The 20496-nt window shown below is 50.0% G+C and overlaps 1 protein-coding gene across 2 annotated transcripts in view; it reads left to right on the forward strand.

Annotated features, from left to right (window-relative positions):
* The window catches only part of RIN3 (Ras and Rab interactor 3), a 104216-nt gene that overhangs the window by 41094 nt on the left and 42626 nt on the right, over positions 1-20496 (forward strand). For both annotated transcript variants that reach the window (XM_031454222.2, XM_064486211.1), the window contains exon 3: positions 8655-8772. In XM_031454222.2, the coding sequence (XP_031310082.1) occupies positions 8655-8772 (118 nt within the window). The remainder of the gene's footprint in view (positions 1-8654; positions 8773-20496) is intronic.

Genomic DNA, 20496 nt, shown 5'->3' on the forward strand with positions numbered 1-20496 from the left:
GACATAGACACTGGGTAGTCCCCAGTCTGTGAGAGCTCAGAGGGTCTTCAGAGATCACCTGGACCTACCCCTCATGGCACCAAGGCAAAAGAGTGCTTCATGGTGTCTGGGGCATTGATCAGGAAACTGGAGATCCAGCCCCTTTGTCCCAAATATCTATATGACCTTGACCACATCCCACTCTGTCCACCACTCCCCGTCTCCTGCAACCTGCTTCTCTGATAAGGTGCTGGGAACATATTGGCCCTTTTTTGATGTGTGTATATCCGGAAGCAAGGTAATCAAAAGCCACCTTTATTCAATCTGTACCCAAACAGTGGGGTGTTGTTTTTTGCTTTTTTGTTTTTTAGTTTTATTTTAGACGTTTTCCATTTACAGAAAAGTTGCAAAGACAGTACAGAGAGTTCCCTTATATACTTCTCTCCCAGTTTCTCCGACTGTTAACATCTAACGTTTGTACAGTACATTTGTCACAATCGTGGACCAATATTGATACATTGGTAACAACTCACACCCACACGTACTCAGATTTCCTCAGCTTTTACCTAATGTCTTTCTGTTCCAGGATCCCATCCAGGACACTGCGTCACATTTAGTCATCAGGTCTTCTTAGGCTCCTCTTGGCTGCAAGTTTCTCAGACTTAATCTTTGTTTTTGACGACCTTGACAGTTTTGAGGAGTACTGGTCAGGTGTTTTGTAGAATGTCCCTCAACGGGGAATTGTCTGATGGTTAGACAGGGGTTATAGGTTTTGGGGATCTTATTGGCAAAGTGCCATTCTCCTCACATCACTTCCAAGGCACATACCATCGACATGACTTATCACTGTGGACGTTGACTTTGACCATCTGTCAGGTTCCTCCCCTGTAAAAGTTACTCCTTCCCTCCTCCCCACTTCTACTCGGTCGTCTTTGGAAGGAGTCACTGTGCACAGCCCACAATCAGGGAGTGGAGAGTCATGTTCTGCTCCTTGACGGTAGAGCACCTATACAAATTATTTGAAATTCTTTGGCACAAGGGATTTGTCTCTTCTCCCCCATTAATTTATTTATTCAATTATGCACTTATATTGATATGGACTCATAGATATTTATTTTATACTTTGAGTAAGAATCCAATACTACTATAATTATTTTGTTGCTCGAATTGTTCCAGCTCTGGCCACCAGGAGCTCTTCCAGTTGGCTCCTGTGTCCCTTTGACATATTCCCCCATCACTGTGTGTTTTGTTTGTTTCTTTGTTTAGGGGGGGCACTTCCTTACTTTCTTACACTACAAGATGCTCCAGATTGTCTTGTGTAGTTCTTGCCCCAGTCCTAGAATCAGACATTTCTCCAAGGAGCCCTTGTTCCTTTTATTGGAGAATAATATTAGAAACCAAGATCTGGGCGCTATGTGTGTTCATTGCTACTGAAGTGCCATTGCTTCTAGGCCAAGAGGTGGTTTTTGGTGAAAGAAATCTCCTGTAAGATGGCTTTTTGTAGTGAAGGGTTAGCTCCGGATTTGCAGTAACTTCAGTTGCAATGTGGACCAGCCACATCGGTGGTTCAAGGCATCTTCCGCTGGTGTGAGCCCAAGGAATACCAATTCTGTTCAATGTTAGTTTGGCGAAAACATCAGTGAAGCCACTTTCCTGCCACTTCAGCATGCCAGGGCCAGGGAAGAAGATACAGTCAGCAGGTCTGCTGTGTGCCAAGTACCATCTCTCATCTTTCCAACAGCCCAGCAGAACAGGGCGCAGGCTCTATTTTATAAATGAGGAAACTCTGCCCTGATGTAAGGAGCCTGCCCTGAGAAATATGGCTACTAAGTGATGGAGCATGATTTGAACGCACTAACTGCTTTCAAAGACTTAAAAAAAAAAAATGCTGTCTTTGCCTCATCCCCAGAAATGCTGATTTCTCTGGTTTAGAATGGGGCTCAGCTGTCAGCATATTTTCCAGGCTCTCTAGGTGTTTCTGATGTGCAGCCAGGTTCGAGAAACTCCACTCCGTGCCGTGCTACAACCTCGTTATAAGTAATGGAAAGGTGGACCACGTGTGTCCAGACTGGGCTCCCGCCACCAGATCCCCGACCTCTGCGGGCACGGAAGCCCCTGCACTCGTGGTCTCTGGGACGAACCCAGCCACTTCTGCTCCTGCCCTAAAGAGCGTGATTGGAAATTTTCTCCAAGCAACTGGAAAACAGTCTTAAAATAACAAAAGTGGAAAAGCAGACAGCTCTGGATTGTCCAGGCCAAAAAAGGGAGAGCAAAAACAAAACCATTTATAGTGTATTTAGCTGTGGGTTTTTCTGTGTTTATTTGGAGAGGTGGAGGGGAGTGCAATGGCCGTGTAATTCTCTCCCTAAGCACATTCTAGCCCAGCTGCGACTGAATTCAGTTGGTCTTTCCAAAACCCACACTGGCTGAAGGTGGACAGGGAGGGACTCCTGTCCTATTTGAACCTTCTGGATTGCAGTAATTTATCCATGAAACTAACCCTCATGCAAGTCTCTTGGGGTCTGGGAAAGACCCCAGCACACTGATACTGGGAGAGAATCTTCTAGAAGAAAGAAATCCTGGACCCTTCAGCCCCCCTCCCTCACTAGACTGGAAAAGCCAGCTCAGAGAGGGGAAGTGACTTGTCAAAGGGCATAGCAAACGAGGGTCAGAACTGGGAGGGATGCCAAGTGTCCAGCCTCACAGCCCAGGGCTCTGACCCCTACTCCACTTTTGTTTCTGGAAGTGGCGATGGGGGATCCTAGCTCTTCAAAGAAAACTGGACCCTCAGAGTGGACATGCCATGTGTCAGTTTGTACAACTGGGGAAGGAGGGTTCTTCTGCATTTGGTGAGTTCCTAGTCTAGTGTATTGGGGGAACTGACAAAAAGGGAAAAAATAAAGAGGGAACAGGAGCCGGCTGACTCAGATGTCAGCTCAACAAGGCACTAGACGAGTCTTACTCCTTTAGGAGAGAAAGGTTCAGTGAGGACGTGGGGGTTCAGCAAGCTTTGTGGGTGGCCTGGTTAATTGGGAAAAGCTTTTGGGAGCAGTGGCTCATGGCAGGTCTCGCTGTGGGTATAAGTGTGAACTGCTCCATTCCTAATAACCCTAGGCAGCCCACAGGCAAGGGTCCCGGAGGTGGACAGAGGAGGGCCAGGACCTGGACTTGTCACCTCATGTTCTGTCACTGCTGACCTTGAGCGCATCCTTTTCCTCGGGGCTGAGCCTGGAAGTTTGGAGCTGCTCATGAGGATACCTTTCCATGTCAGGGTGCCTGGTTCCTCACCATGTTGCCTTTCTGACTCCTGGGCCATCCCTGAACAGGAGGATAGGAACGCTGGCTCTGTACAGCCGGGGCTCCGAGGCGGGTAGGGGTGCTGGGGAAGGAAGGCACCATATATCCGGTGCTTGCTATATAGCAGGCACTCTCCTGGAGTCAGCTGGGCAATTCTTCCAGTAATCCTTTGAGGCAGTGGGTGGCCGGGAATGCTTGCAGCTTCAAGTGGTACCCAGCCTATGGTAGCTTGAGTCATAAGGTTACTGTTGTTTACCTAGTGAGAAATCCGAGGTCTGGGGTCCAGGGCTAATTTAGCAGTTCAGTGATGTCTTCAAGACCCAGATTCTTTCCTCCTTTCTGTTACCTCGTCTTTAAGGTGGCTTTTATCCTCAGGTTTGTCATCTCATGGTTACAAAATAATGGCTGCAGCTCCAACTATCTCATCCATTCAAAAGCAGGAGGTCATAGGGAAAAGGCTTTCTGCCCTTAGGTTCCGTCTTTTGATCAGGAAACAGATGTTTTTCCAGATACCTTGTTGGCCACCTCTGACTATGTGGGAAGCTGGGGAAGGGGGTGAGTGGCCAAAGGGAGCAGAATAGCCATGATGGGCTTTGACCAAACAGGATTCATCTCCTGAGGGAGGATGTGGCACCCAGGCCAGAACTGGGGTCGGTTAGCAAGGAGAGGGAGGGGACTGGTTCTCGGGGAGCTAGCTCATATTGGCTGTCACAGGCAGGAACTATTGTGATCCCATTTTCCAGAGGAAGAAGCATCCCCAGAGAAGTCCCGCAGCTCAGCATGGCCAGCCAAGGACTGAATGTGAGTCTGGCTCCAGGGCCTGTGGGCTGAAGTCTTACACGGAAGGGCCCCAAGGCCAGAGGCTCCAGACCTTCCCCTTTCCCTCTCTTTTTACCAGTCCTCTTCCCATACTGTTTTCTCATCTGTGCAAGGGGTCAAATATTCTGCATCCCAGGGACAGAATTGCTGCAGGGTATCTAAAACCTCTAGCAGCCGCCTGGCATGGAACTCATATGTGCTCAGTTGGCACTCAGCAGGTTGACTGGGTTGGAGGACATGTACCATAGTGGTCACAACCTTGGCCTGAAGGTCATTGGCTCTGCCACCAACAAATGATGTGACCTCAGGATGTCTTTTTACATCTCTGGGTCTTGGTTTCTTTGGCTGTAGAGTGGCAAGCTGGGTGCATCACTGGCTTTCAGACTTCCCTACTGAGCTCTGTGGGCCCCATAGCAGCACCTCACAGAAGGAGAGGGGTACCCAAAGGATGAAGCCCCACTTGTGTATACCCCATGGCTATACCGTTAACCACTGTGGCGTAAGGAACCACTCCAAAATCCAGTGACTTAAAACAGTCGCCATTTGACTCTCATGATTCTGTGGGTCAGCAGTGTAGGGTGGGTTCTGCCGAGTGGTTCTTCTGCCCATCTCTCCTGGGGTCAGTCATGCAGCCGCAGTCATCTGGCAGCTTGAGTGGGACTAACTGGCCCCAGATGACTCGCTTTCATTTCTGGCAGTTGGTGACAGCTGAGAGCTGGGTCTCACAACTCTTGCAGGCTTGCTCAGCCTTCTTCCTGTGACAGCTCTGGTCAGAAAAGGTGAGCGTGGAAACTGACATGCCTCTTAAAATCTAGGCTTGGGTCTCCACAGTGCCACTTCTGCTGCATTCTTTTGGTCAAAGCAAGTCCCAGTGCCACCCTCTCAGGTGCAGGAAAATAGATTGTACCTCTTGCTGGGTGGAGCTGCAAAGAATTTGTGGCCGTTTTTAATCTACTGCATGGGCAAGTGGTCTTCGAGTCCATTTTCCTATCTCTTTGTTTGGCAAAAGATACATAATAAGGATCTTATTAAAAATTGTCATTTATTTTTCAAATGAGATTATGCATAGAAAGATCTTAGCCTGTGGTTTAGTGCTCAGTAAATGGTAGCAGTCTATAATAATAATTAATATCATTAAGTGCGTACTCTCTGCCAGACATTTTATATACATGATCACAATTTTCACAGCAACCCTGAAGGATAGATATTATTCTCAGGCTCAGGTGAGGAAATGGAGACCAGAGACATAAAAGTAACTTGCCCACAGACCCATGGCTGGTAAAGAGGAGCTAGGGTCCCCCTGCAGCTCTAAAAAGCCAGCTGCAGGGGCTAGAAAGAGAAGTAAGGGGGCTTGGAGAATTTGCACATGGAATCCCCAAAGGTGCTGGAGGAGCTCTGGGTAGCACATGCAGCCCGTTAGGCCCCTGGGTACTCACCTGCAGCAACTGTCATTGGCAGCATCTCCTTAGAGGATAAGCAGTGGACATCTGGTGAAGGTGGGGACAAGGGGAGTAGGGCAGGTCACTCACATGCCCTTCTCCTGGCGCTGTCTTTGGCTGAACTCTGCCAGGTTTAAGCACAGGAGACGCGCTGTAATCTAGAATGCTTTGCAAGAGTCACCTCTCTGCATTTGTTCCTACAGTGAGCTGCACAGTGACAGTGTTTTTGAGGTGCTGCCTGTGGATGCTTCCTAAAATGCACCCTGTGACTAGCTGACCAGCTAAACCTCCCCAAAGGGAAATGCAAAACAGAGCATCTTATTCCAGAAGACAGTGGCCAAGGCAGACCACTGACCAGGGTTCTGCCCACAGCAGACACCTCTCTGTGTCCCCTCCCTCATTGCCATCTGAGCAGGAAGGGTCAGAGGACTCTGCTAGCTGCCCTCCCTGCCGCTCCCCCACTAACTCACCCCCACCCCCAGTGCCTTATCTTGAATTTTCTGGCAAGCGCCCCAGGGCTTGGCCACGGCAGAAGGAGGTGCTGCAGGAGGCTGTGTGGCCGTGTTGAAAGAGGGGGCGTTAGGTGTTCAGAACTGGGGACCTGAGCCAGCCTGGGGAACTTTCCACCCCCGTCTAAACCCCAGCCCCCAGTGAGTAGATAACACAACCATGATGGCAAGAGATAAGCAAAATGCTCTTCGTGACGCTCAGGTCTGCGTCTTGCTTCTGCACTTCCTGTTTGCATGGCCTTGGGTTTCTCTAACCTCTGTGCCCTGAGTCTGTATCCATCATCCATCATCCACTTTGCCTCTTCTGTGACCTCTTTGAAAGACAACGCATTCCTGGGGTCAGGAGTTCAGGTCCAGGTGAACTCATCAGTTCAGTGATGCTGCAGCTCAGAGTAGGTGAGGCTGTGCTGGATCCCAGGCATTGTCCCTGAGCAGAGGGCGGAGAGCCATCTAGAGGTGAGTCCCCTAGGAGGGCAGCCTTCCAGGTGGATCATCAGAACCTCCCCACCCGCCGCTCACATTTCTGCCCCAGAAGCCTCTCTTCCACCTTCCTCTGTCCACTGGGTTCTCATGCTCTCTCCAGCCTTCCCTGCGGGAGGAGACAGACTGGTGGACTCATACCTGAGCGCAGTTCGGTGACAGATGGATGCACTGTGTCACTACTCCCAAGGGGCGCACTCTCACAGAGAGCAGAAGCTGAAGCCGAGAGACCGCCCTCTGTGGGCCGGGTACCGGGACAGCCCAGGGCTCGGGATCTTGAGTCGAAGGGCCTGAGCTCAGATCCCAGCTCCAGCACTTACTAGCCCTGTCGTTCCGGGCATTACCTGCATCTTCTTGGACTCAGTTTCCTCATCTATAAAACGGGGATAATACAGCAGCTCCTCTCCCAGCTTTAATATGAGAATTAAGTAAGATCATGGAATCTAATGAACTGTGGTTAAGACTTGGGCAGACCAGGGGAGCAATATGCGTTAGCTGCTACTAGTCAGTAGTAACAATATTATTATAATGTTTCATTAACAATTATAGTGACATTGTATTAATGGCTATAATAATACAGCAACATGATAATAATAATAGTAATCAATAACAGTGGCAGAGAATTTGTAGGACAGTGCGCCTTGAAGGGGAGGGGCAGAAACGCCATCTCTGTGCTCCGCCAGAGCCTCCCACGCCTGGGGCCATGTCCTCAGGAGGCCCCAGTGGTCCTGCTCCCCAACCTTCTCCCAGCATCTTTGGTCAGACTTTTGGTCTTCCAAAGTCTAGCCCGGACCCTTTGAGCCTACATGGGAGTGGTTTAGACTCTGAGGTGGGGACAAGGGTGGAGGGAAGGGGAGACACTATGACTCAGTCCTTTTACAGGAAGTGAAAGAGTGACCCTTCCCCAGAGGAGGGTCCCCCCCTCTCCCTCTTACCCAGGGGCAGCCATGCCCACAAGGCTGGGGAGATACCAGAAGGTGTCCATCATTACCTGGAAGGAAGGATGAGCTTGGTGGAGCCAATGGAGACTAAGAAGAAGATTTTAAAACCACAGAGCTTGTGAAAGGAAGCAGGGGTCCCTCCCCATGATGGCTGTGGGGAGGGCACTGCCCCAGGGCTGCTGTGGGTCTGACAGTGGAGGAGTTACAGTCCCCATAACTGAGCAGAACCATTGTCTGGAGCAGAAGTAAAAGTGAAGTGTCTATAAATACGCTGGCTCTGGTTTAAACGTCAAGTGATGCTTGGTTACTAGAGCAGAAATAGGCCCTTGGGGCCCGAAGCATCATTTCTGATTAGACTAAATCCACAGGAGAAAAAAGGGCAAGTCTCTCCCCGGGCAGGACTGTGGAAGAGAGAGGTCATGTGGCTTGGGGTCTCAAGCATGGACACCAGCATCCAGGGCTGACACCCAGCTCTGCTCCGCTCAGCTGTGAGGCCTGGGCCAGGCAGAGCCTCCAGAGTGAGCCCTGGGGGCCAAGCCCGTACTGGTATTTACTCAGTCATCACACCAGCCCGAGGAGCCAGGTCCTGTCAAGGTCAGAGAGCCCTTCAGTTTCTTCATCTGTGAAGTGGGGATAACAGCAAATCTCACGTCACAGGGTTATTGAGACGACAAAGCAAGCAAATATATGCCAAGTATTCATAACCGTTCCTGTCCCAGGGAAAGCTGTATATTAGTTATTAGCTGTTTTTTATTTCTGTGGGTGGAAAAAATATCTATGATTATTTATAACAGTCTTCCCCAGGGTATATGTGCTGGGCTGTGAGTTGAAATTCAACCCACACATTTGTGGATCCCAGACCACAACCTGTACCAGATTCAGCTGATTCTGGCCCCACTCCCCTCCCCCAGTGGACCAACATCTCAGGGGATGGGACACAGGAATCTGCATTGATTTAGTTGACACTCCCTCAGTGGCAAATGAGAAACTGAGACTCAAGGAGCCAGGGGACATGGGCCAGGTGACACATGACTCTTGGGGCAGAATCCCTAGTTCTTCTGAGGGATGCTTGACCCCCACCCCACCTCTTTGTTTCTGGAACATTCCAGTGACTTCCATCTCGCTGCTGTCTTTCTAACCCTCCGCCCCCACATCTTTGACTCATGGAGCTCCCCCTTCCCTGGTTGCAGACGTTCCTGATCCGCCGGGACAGCGGCCTGAAGCACCTGGTGCTCTGTGTCCACTTCCCTTCCCCGAACGAGAGCCCATCCGAGGTGCTTGAATACACCATCAAGGAAGAAAAATCAAGTAAGTACCACCTCCCCATTCTACCTCTGACCACACAGCAGCGGCAGATACTACGCTCTGTAACCACAGACACTCCTACCAGGCCAGCAAGGTTTAAAATTAGAAGAAGGGGGAAAGCCTTCATCTGCTGAAGGTATTTGGCCCGGGTTTGTTTTGAACTTGGTTTATCACTGAAAGTCAGTGTGAGTTTCCGTTCACCCATGTCACAGCTCATTTGCTTTGCTTCCCCAAGGCCGCTGTGGAGTTTCCTCTTGTTAGCCCATGCTGGAGAAAGGGAAGAAAAGGAGAGGAAATGTCTAGGCCCCTGGGTCCTAGTGACAGCCCGGCACACACTCAAACCATGATCTTGGACAAGTAACCTAACCTCTCCAAGCCTCAGTTTTCTCATCTGTCAAATGGATATAAGAGTTACTTCCTGTCTATATCACAGGCCTTTGTGAGGGTCAAATGGGCAAGCATTTTGAAAGACCAAAATCATGTGTGTACATAGGGCTGCCCGGAGCAGGTTTGGACCTCTGTGGAAAAATGTTTAGGAGCCCCCAATCAAGGGTGGGTTTGTACGCAATGAAAGGGTTTGGGCTTCCCCCTCCTCTCATGGGCTATGCCAGGTATTAAGAGCCAAAAAGTTTGCTAGACGAATCTGCAGAATATTCCAGGCCCCGGCTTAGGTCCTCTTACAGATGGATCCAGGGGTATGGGAAGCCTTTTACTCTTGGTGAGCAGGGGAGTGACAACAGTCAAAGAAGAGAAAACACTGAAGCATTTTATAAATATTATAAGTATATATAATATACATACATAATATAATTATACATTTACACAATTAAATATTATATAAATGTAATAAATATTTTAAAATAGTTATTAAATATTTTAGAGTGCTTGTTTCTCAAGAAACACTTGTGCCCGACACTGGGAAGATGCAAAGATGAATAAGACAGAGTCCTGGCCTCAAGGGTCTCCCAGTCCAGTTGGAGGGTTGGGGACATGGTAGGTGGGAGGGGCACAGACATCAGCCCGTGCTGTGCAGTGTGACAGGTGTGACTGCAAAGGGACCTCTGGCCAATGGGCACAGAGGATGTGGACCATGGTGGGAAGGATTCCGGGAGGGTGTCAAAGAGGAGGGAACACAAGCTGAGTCCGGAAGGGTGAGAGTACTAGTTCAGTTAAAGGCTGATTTTTCAGCTCCAGAGGTGGAGGAAGTAGCAAGAGCAGGGGCAGCTTCTTGCCCTAAGAAGGGCTTTCCACAGAGACCCGGACTCACACTGAATGGGTGAAACAGAATTCACTTATTCGTGTCTTCAACAGATAGTTATTAAGTGTCTGCTCCATGTCAGACGCTGTTCTACCACTGGGAACACAGCAGGGAACAAAGCACAGTCCCCGCCTCTGAGAGCTTCCATTCTGGTGGAGGGAGGAGACAATAAACAAGTAAATAAGGTACCGTCCAATGGAGAGTCATGCTATGGAGAACATGTAAGCGGGCAGACTGGCCAGGTGGTGCAATAACAACAAAAAACATGAGTGGCTTAAACCCAGAAGAGGCTAGTTTCCACCTTATGTACAAGATTCCTGGTCAGTGGGGAAGGCTCATTCAGGACCCTGCTGACGGAGGGTCTGCCACCGTGAGCACCCAGCCTCCAGTTTCCTGGGGTTGACTCCATGCCAATAGGCGGGAAGGGGAAAGAGCGGAGGAGGGCTTGTGGGTGGGTTTTACCCCCAAGGCCTGGAAGTGGGTGTGTCCCTTGTGCTCACATTCCATTGGCTCTAACTCAGTCACATGGCCACACTCAACTGCAAGGGAGATTGGGAAATGTGGTCCAGACGCATGTCCAGGAAGGTGCAGAGGGCCTGGATCTTGGGGAACTACTTGGAGCCTGCTCTCTGGGTAAGGAGTATGGAGCGTAGGGGATGGTCAATTTATATAGCAAACCTTAATGACGCCTGTCCTACAACAGCCAGCAGGGAAGAAAATGTAGGGAATCTCAGAGAAGAAGGAGCATATTCTAGTTTCCCCAGGCCAAATAAATAGCACCCTCTGATGACCACAGAAAGGGTGAGGTTGTTTGGGGCATCTGGGGCTGCACAGATCCTGGGTGGGCTTTTGGCCTCCTGGGAGGAAGGCAGCCGTGGACCCGTGTAGTCCTGCTTCTTATTGAGAGTAACCAGGCTTTCAGGGACTTGGCTGCCCAGTCCCCGAAATCCTTCAGAAACCCAGAAGCCCCAGCTGTGCTCTTGAATTTCAACATCAATGTGGGGAAGGCGGCTGAAAGCGGGGAGTAGTGTTGTGCTGAGCCTACTACACGTCAACACGTGCTCCGAAAGCAGAAGGAAGGAGCCTTGCTTCAAGGGCAGGCTGAGCAGCAAGGCTTCCTGGAGGAAAAGGGAGTCGAGCTGGACCGATAGAACGTCTGGAAGCTCTGCTCGTCTCCTTTGCCCCTGTGCTGCTTTCCCCACCTCCCTGCCCCATCTCCTGGGTCATCACTTCTAGGTCTTCCCAACCCACTGACACCTCCTGGCCGCCCCAGACTTTTGGAACTTGGTCAGGAAGCACACACCAGACCTGCCCCGTGGAACCGGCATGTCACGTCTGGTTGTGTGTCTCATATCTGATCAGGAGGCCAAGGAATAAACCAAGGCACTCAGGGATGGAGGAAGCTTCCTTCCCTGGTTCATGTCTTCCTCCCACGGTGGTGTGGTAGAATCTTATTTTCCATTTTTAATGAAAATTCAGTACTCACTTTAGCTGAAAAGAGCATCGAAACCCAAACCAAACATCCTTCGTGCGACATAACTCTTCCACGTCGCGATTTGTGCCCATTCCCTGGGACTACGCAGACGCCGTCTATAAATGTGTATGTGTTTCATTTTACTCTTTCTTTATTTTACTCCACTGCTCTCCCAACCTCAGACCCTCTGCCCCCAAGGAAACCCAGACAACAGCAAAAAAGCAGCAGGTAATTTGTTTCGTTGCTGTATTGATTTGTAGCTTCAGCCTGTTTGCTGTCTTCCTGTTTGGGACCTGCCTCCTTGACGTGGCACGCCATGCCCAGATCGTGGAAGCCACACTGCCTGTGTCGGAATCCTTCCTCGGCCTTTGCCCACCTGTGTGACCTTGGGCACCTTGCTGAACCTCTCCAGACCTCTAAGACGGGGGTGATAACGGTGCCTCCCTCCTAGGGTGCTGGAAGGAGGCGTTAGTGTGTCTTCAGTGCTTAGGGTAGTCGCCAGAGCACAACGGAGGGTTCTAACTGTGTTTGTTTTTATTATTGTTGTTGTTAGGCGTCCTGCATGATTAAGCCAAAAGGAGAAGTGGGACCCTCCACATAGGGTTCTAAGGCTCTGGCTAAGTCCCAGCCCAGCATATGGGGCCTGCCTCCTAGTCCCTCATGGGAGGAGGGAGCCACCAACCTCATAAATCCTCCTATGGCCGTGGTGGCTGCAGCAGGGTTGGGGTGGGTGGCCTGAGGAGGAAGTGGACAAGGGAAAGGCCCCAGGCCTGGAACTGGGACCTTTTGTTGGGGTTGCCCCCAACAGAACTGAGGCAAAGGAAGGGGGTGAGGGGATCCCCCAGAGTGGCTGGTCAGCCTCATCTGTGGCCTCACTCTGTTTGCTTTGAACAAAAAATACCAACTTGGACAACCTCCATGCTTCTGTGTGCTGGGGTCATTCCTTGTTAAGAGTTTCTTTGCAAAACCTGGAACCAGTCAGCTCGGGCTAGTTATGCTGCGGAGACAAGCAGCCCTACTCTGCAGAGGCTTGTTCACACACAGTACCTAGGCATACAGTAATGTGAGTATTTCTCACGTCATGAGTCAGCTGAGGCGCTTTTCAAAAACATTTCACCCTGCAATCTGGGCTGAAAGGGCAGTGCCCACCTGGGGGCAGAGGGGAGGGAGAGAGATGGCCAAATTCCATGACGGCTCTGAAGGGTTCACTCAGAGGTGGCAGGCGTGTCTCTTCCCCTCACATCTCATTGGCCAAAACAGGTCTGATGACCAGGCCAGACCCAGTGGAATGGGACATATGATCCTCCCACCAGCATGTGACTAGCGGGGAGGGATAGTGACTATTTTGAACTATGTTACCATCTCCTGTATCCCCACTTCCCCTCTGTGCTGCACTAAGGTGACAAGAAGGCTTTGCAGTGTCTGGGGCACCACTTAGCATCATCAGGGACCCTCAGAGGCCAGATATGTGTGTGGCGGGTGGGGGCAGAGGACCAGCAGAAGAGACATTGGCGCGAGGAGTGTTGGAGATGAAAGAACAAGACCTGGGGTGGATGGAGCTGGGCCAGCTTCCAAGATCAGCCTTGCCCCTTTATGGCTGAGATTAACCACCTGGTAGGCAGACACTGGCTACTTTTTTATTAATCTACTCCCTTGAAGATGGCGACAATGACACATTCATGTGATGGCATTTTTCTGCTGGCGGCTAACTAACAGAAAACCAGTTGGTCTAGTCTCTAGAAGAGGAACCCTGAGACAGTGGCGGATGGTGTAGTCTGGCCTGTACAGGAAGTGACTGCCTGGTACTCAGTCTGAGCCACTTGCCCCGAGTTTCAGGGGCAACCCCACTTCACTCCCTGCCTATTCCCTGTACCAGGCTGACCCCTGGCTTTAGAAGGGCTGGCCCATGGAACTCAGTAGGATTTCTTCTTGCCCTGAGCAAATATCCCTCTCTTGGGACAGAGGTTTTAGGTGAACAAAGTAGTTGAATCAGACAGATACACTTGCACTTGGGAACATCTCATGCGCAGACGTGATGAATGTTGTGCTGATTGGCGCTGATGGTTATCACCTCTGGACTGGGGGTACCTTTGAAACCAAGGGGAGGAGAAATTCTAGATGAGTCGTCCTGGGCAGTAGAGATCTGTATGTATGGGAGGTCAGAGTGTCACCCAGATTCTCTTTGAGGTCCACATCGGAGATTTGCCTTGGTGCTCCAAATTTGCATTCCTTTCACCAACTGACCCATTATTCTAGAGATTCAACCGTGTTTAGACCAAAATGTATTAAGCCCATAGAAAGGAAAGGAATGATGATTGTTAAAGTCAGGGTTGGTATAGAGAAGGCGAGCTTTTGATATTTTATCGGGGAGGAAATATTGCGTCACGGTGAGTCTTGCACTCTGGTTCAGTGCAAACCTCTTTTGAGAGCATGAGCTTTGGAAGGGCTGACGGTTCTAGGTTTCTGTTCTGTCCCTGTTATCTTCTGACATTGGACGAGTTACTAAACTTCTCTGCTTCAGTTTCCTCTCTGCAAAATGGGAACATCTGCAGCACAGCTGCTGGAGGACTGATGAGTGAACACACGGGGGGATGTGGGTCGTGTTGCCTGGCACATAGGGAGCACTCAGCATCGAAGCTGTGGGACAGTGACTTACAATAAGAATATATACTTGGTTTTCATTCCCATTCCTGGCACGGAGCACCTAAAACCCTTGGAATTTCTTAAGTGATAAGAGCCCTAACTGTATCTTGACATTCATTACAAGCCCTTTCAACCCCACCTGAGTTTATGTCAATGAGGTGACTTTTGGAAAGTGCCTAAGGATGGGGGCTGGTTGCCAGGAAACCAGCCGTGTTATTGGAGTGTTTGAACTTTTTGTCCCACCCCTCAACCTCTAGGAAGGGGAGAGGGGCTAGGGGTTGAGCTAATCACTGGTGGCCAATGATTGGATCAATCGTGCTATGTAATGAAGCCTCCATAAAAACCCAAAAAGACTGGGTTCAGAGAGCTTCCTGGTTTTGTGAATGTGTGGAGACTGGGGAGACTGGTGCGCTCAGAGAGCTTGGAAGCCCCACACCCCTTCCCGCATAGCCTTTCCTTATGGATCTCTTCCATCTGGCTGTTCGTGAGTTACATCTTTTATATAAACCAGTGATGTAGGGAATGGATATATGGCTCCGCAGTAGAGTTCATGCTTAGCCTGCATGAGGTGCTGGGTTCCATCCCCAGTACCTCCATTAAAAAAAATAATAAAATAATCCAGTGATCTAACGGGTAAAGAGGTTACCTGAGTTCTCTGACCCACTCTGGCAAATTAATTGAACCCAAGTCATTGGAGTGTCTGCTCTATAGCTGATTAGTCACAAACATAGGTGACAACCTGGACTCTTGATTGGCGTTTGAAGTCGGCGTGGGGGCCAGTGAGGAGTCTTGTAGGACTGAGCCCTTAACCTGTGGGGTCTGATGCTGTCTCCTGGTAGACAATGTCAGAAATGAGTTAAACTGTAGGACGCCCGGCTGGTGTTGGAGATTGCTTGGTGGTGTGGAAAAACCCAGACATTGGGGTTGATGTTAGCATGGGAGTAACTCTCTAACATCCTAGTGCTGTCTTCTGGACAAAAGAAGACATTTATGGGGAAAAGCTATCACAGTGCCTGAGTGTAGTAAGCACTCAGTAAACACTCACAGTTATAATTAGCAGTGGGGGTTGAGTAACATGCAACTCAGACCTCAAAACCATCACTTCCTGCAGCGCCCTGCTCTGCAGAACTTCTCTAAGAAGTTAATTCATTCTTCTTATCTCACATTGGTATTACCCGTGGAGGTTTGGCAGAAAACTAACCGCAGCTTGTATCTTTCTGTTTTCAGTAATTCCCTTTTCAGCCTCCAAAAGTGGTGCTGGCCCAGGAAAAAAATACATCATTGGGTAATTTATGTCCAACTTACTGTAAAACTTGAGTGAAATTTTTTCTGTTTTTTTTTAATAGATTTTGAATCATAGCGGTGCATATTTTTTTAGCCTTTCTTTTTAACTTAAACATTTTGTTTCAAGCTTTCTCTGTGTTAGTAAACATTGCAAAGACTTTGTACCCAGTTAACTATGTGGTGAATGGCTCCTGAAAGAAGATACTTATGAAGGCTCTGTTAGACATGGCCCCTGACGTCGGACCAGTGCGGGAGACAGATGAACACATACTTAACCAAAAATGCAGGTCAGACAGTCCTAAGTGCTAGAGTGTAAGTGTGCACTTTGGAGGCCCCAGGAGTTTGTTTTGCCCTGAAGAAATGGAATACAGGGGGAGGTTTTGACGGTGGTGGGTGAAAGATCCAGGACACGTGGCCTTGGAGGCAAGAGAAAAGGGAAGATGAGGGAAATGCGTTTGGGGGTGGAGGGTGTCATACTGGCACCAGGCCCGAGTGGGTGTACAGTGACTGCCACCTTCAGGGATTTTGCAGCTTCAAAAAACGTGTCTAAGGAAAAACAGTCCAATGCAAAGCTGACTGCTACTGCTGAGTACTTCTGAAGCACCTCCCAGACTTGCTTGGCTCTGGGAACCCCTGGGTGGCTTCACCCCAGGAAGAGTGACAGCGCCAGTGCAAGCCTGTGCAGAGCCATGATGAGTGCCAATGAATGGGGTTCCAATCCAGCTCCCCCAGTAATTTTCTATGTGACCTTAAGTCACTCACTGTCTCTGAGCCTCCTGGGAGAATGGACTCCTGACCTCACCTGCAAAGAGATGGACTCAAAATGCCTTGGAAGGATAAAGCCCCACACAGAGAGAAGGTGCTGTTCTTGGTTTGCCTGGCCCCAGACATCCCAAGCACTGGGATTATAAATTCTCACCATAGAGGAAAATACACATTGTCCAGTGTTTCAGGCAGCCCAGCTGGCCTCGCGGGAAGCCACAGCGTTATGCCTATTCCACCAGCTTCTCCTTTCTGCCCAGACTATTTAAGGAAGCAGCCAGAGGTGAGACCTTCTGGAAAGTCCTGTAGAAATGGACTGGTGACTTCTGCGGGTTTTTTTGTGTCCATCTCCCCTGATCTGTTAAGAATTAACGAATAGTTTGCGCTGCTTTTATTGTCCTGAGCCTGCCGCGTACATTCTGCTGTGCTCGTGGCCGTCTCGGCCTTGGTTTTCCCGGTGGAAACTTTAAGGGAACTTGCCACAGTGGAACTTCCCTTGGGATGTTCGTTTAATGCAGTCATTGTTCCCAGGCCAAGGCTGCCCTGGGCAGCCCCCAGGTGAGACTCAGTTCCTCAATACTGGGCCCTACCCTTGAAATCTATTGTAGCCTTTGGCCCTCGGTTACTGGGGAAGCTCCTGTGTGTCAGGCCCTGTGATTCCCATGAGGCCGAGGTCATGGACTCTGAGTCCTGGTGGACACTCTTGTCTTCCATTCAGTTCCATTCCAGCACTGATGTCGGGCACCCGCTGTGTGCTAGATGCGGGCATCCACAGCGCTCTGGGCTCTGGCCAGTTGTCCCAGGAGCACAGACTGGTCCTATCTCTGGAGCCGGGTTTCTGACACTCAGAACTCTTGCCTTTTGGAGCTGGATCATCCTTTGCAATGGGGGGCTGTCCTGTGTGCTGTTGTCTCCTGGGTCTCTGCCCACTCGATGTCAGAAGTACCCTTCCATGCCCCCAGCAGCCTAAGATGCCTCCTGGCACTGCCAGATGTGCCCTGGGGGACAGATGTGCTCCTGGTTGAGGCTGTGCCATCCAGTGCTGCAGCCATGAGCCACATGAGACTCCTGAACACTACAGATGTGGGGAGTCTGAACTGAGATGTCTGTAAGTGTAAAATACACACCAGATTTTGAAGACTTCATGTGAAAAAAAGACTATATGTCTCAGTCCTCTTTTTATCTTTATGGTTTGTTGAGATGATACTATTTTGGATATATTGGGTTAAATAGAATACATTGATAAGATTCATTTTATTTGTTTCTGTTTACTATTTCTAACGGGACTATGAGAAAATTTTAAATTGCACATGTTGTCTACTGGACAACAGAGTCTGGAGAGCCAACAGCCTGGCGTGCTGGGTGGGAGCAGGGGCTGCAGAGTCAGGCTCGCCTAAGGCCCCATCCTGGTACTGCTGCCCAGCTCTGTGACCTTTGGTGAGCTGCTTAACCTCTGTGGGTCTCACGGCTCTCACAAGTGGCAACCACTTTCTTCTAGACCACAGATCAAAGTTCCCAAACTCTGGGGTGGGATGAACTTTGTGAGATCCCAAAGTTGAGGCTGGGTTGTTTTCTGGGCTGGGGGGGATGTTTCGTGATGTGTCCTCGGGTGGCACTCGGATGTCTTGTCATCAGGGTGGTGCCCTGGGCCACCTCCCTTTCCTCCTGTCCCTTCTGCTCCCAGAGAGAGCAGTGTGTTTCCATGATGGGTATGTGCCAAGAGCCCTCCTCACCCCTACAGTCCTAGCAGAGCAGCAGGTGATTGCCTCACAGACTGGCAGCTCGTGCCCTGTGGGTAGTTGAAGTCTCCAGGACAGCGGGCCTCTGCTGGGCACCTCTCCTCCACCTCTCCCTGCTCCTTCTCCCCAAACACCTCCCCGTCTGCTGGTGCTTTATTAAGTCTTCCCTGACACTTGGCAATTTGCTCTTCTGTCCAATGTCGCCCCTTCTGTTTTGGCATCTGAACCTATAAATAGTTCCCAGGCAAAGTCCCATCTGCATTGTGACAGTTCGTTCTGTATTGCTTCTCCTAGACTGAAATCCTCATCCACACGGTCGCTATATATGGAAGAGCATCATCCAAGAAAAGGAATCTTTTATTACAGCTTGAACAGTGTGGTGGCAGTTGCTGCAGCTGCGACTGCCAGTGTGGGATCAGAGGTGACGCTTTCAATAACAGCTAGCCCCGTTAAGCGTCTGATGTGATCCAGGCAAGGTCCTGGGTCTGGGAAAGAAGGAAGATGTCCCCTGCTTTCCAGGGGCTTCATCCTGGGCCAGAGTCAGGCCTGCAAACACATCACGATGTGATGCAATCATGCTCTAAAGTGGAGTGTGTGTGCAGTGCCGGGGCCCAAGGGAGGAGAGCATAGTTCTGCCCAAGAAGGCTTCTCTGAGAGTAACGCAGAGGCTGCCTGGTGAACAGAGGAAGAAACGGTAGTCCCTGAGAAGGAGTCTCTGCTAGCTGACAGGTGGAGCAGACACACTGAGTGCATTTTGGTATGAAGCACTGGGATGCCTTCCTCCCGCCCATGCCAACTCTGCTGAACAAAAGGTGCCTAATATACCAGGCTCCCAGGCTGCTGGCACCTGGTCATGACTGTGGCCGTGTCCTCGGGCCAGTTACTTACACTCTCTGAGCCTCAGTTTCCTTGCCTATAAAGTGAAGATAATGGAGTTGTCATGATGATTAGAAGTATGGAGGCTAGCACACAGTCGGCACTTGGTAAATGATAGATGATATTATTATTGTTGTTTTTGTTAAAACTTTGAAAATGATAGCCCTCTGTTACTAATCAGGAGGCTCAAATCTGTACAAAGCCCACATTGGGAAGTTGGAAGAACAGGGCAGAACAACAGCAGTCCAGGATCAGAATCTAGATTCCAGAGAGCACGAGGATCAGAATCTGGAAAACACCTAGAATAAGTAAGCATCCTCTTTCATAGAATGATGATATGCCTTCTCTGGGCCTCAGTTTCCCCATCTGCACAATGAGGGAGGTTGGACCAGAGCTGTCTCTGAGGGCCCTTTCATTCTGGCTTTCAGTGGTTCCCCATCCACTGGGAGGGACACTTGGGTGTCCTAGTCTTGAGTCTCTAGTCTGAGCAAACTTTGAGTGCAGTAGAGAACTCAGTAAAAAGGCGTTGCTGTGCCTTTTTCATCCTAAAATTCTTAAGATGAAATCAAGAGGAGATTGCTCCTTATGCCAAGAATAACCGGCAAAGATAGCCATGGCTCATACCCATGGCTGCTGTGGACAGTTGTACAGCTTGTGCACTGACTAGAGGTGCCTGGTAGGTGAGTTGAGTGAGGGATGAAATTCAGCTGGTGTTCTGCTTGTCAGGTTGTGCAGTTCAGTACAGGGCTGCATCCACCTGGAGGAGGAGGCATCTCTCTGCTCCCTTGTCAAGCCCTATAACGGGGCATTGGGAGCATTTGGAAGCAGGTACCCACCTGGACCATTGGTAACAGCCAGGGAGAGAGACGAGGAACTGTTCCTGGCACATTTTCAAATCAGCATCCTCTTCCAGGTCCCTGAGCCCTAACTCGCTCCCCTGCCCTCCACTCCCCATCCCAGACCTTCCAGACCTCTGTGTTATAATAGAGGCTGCTATTCCTCACTCAGGGCCTCTCTGTGGGTACCACTCAGCCTCTGGACAGTGAGCTGGAGTGCCCTGGAGAGCCTCGGTTACCCTTACCCTCACTTGGCAGTTAGACAAAGCAAGTTGCAGAGAACTGAAGGCTTTGGTCTCTGGGCATGTGATCGGTGGAACCGGGAACCCGCACCTGGCCGGTATTGTCCAGGTTTGGGCTTTGTCTGGAATGGGAACAAGAATTTGCCCCGCCTAGGTGCTCCAATCCTTGTAAGGTTGAGCAGCAAGTCTGCTCCAAGGACGTAGGTGACCTGCTGCCCACATGGGACTGTTTGTTCTGACTTCTCCTGGCAGCTCTAACTTCTGTTGGAACCAGCACCTCCAGAAGCCCTGGTCTAGCAGAGCCCTTCCTTCAGGCAGGGGGAGACCTGTTCTCCCATTTCCCAGGTGACACGGTCACACCGCAACCTCATCTTGAAGCAAGTGGGCACCAGAGCTGGGCCTGGGACCACGGGGTCCCCTGGACTCCAGAGAAATCACTGCTGTCCCCACTTCCACCTCTGGGAACAGGGGAAGTAGTTTTCATGTGTTGCAGAAAATTGGGCCTGTTGATAGTAGCAAACAGTCCTTTTTTTTTTTTTTAACTGAAGTATAGTTGGTTTACAGTATTGCATTAGTTTCTGATGTACAGCATAGTGATTCAGTTATGCATACG

The sequence above is a fragment of the Camelus dromedarius genome, chromosome 5 (assembly GCF_036321535.1).
Source record: "Camelus dromedarius isolate mCamDro1 chromosome 5, mCamDro1.pat, whole genome shotgun sequence".
Classification (NCBI taxonomy): domain Eukaryota; kingdom Metazoa; phylum Chordata; class Mammalia; order Artiodactyla; family Camelidae; genus Camelus; species Camelus dromedarius.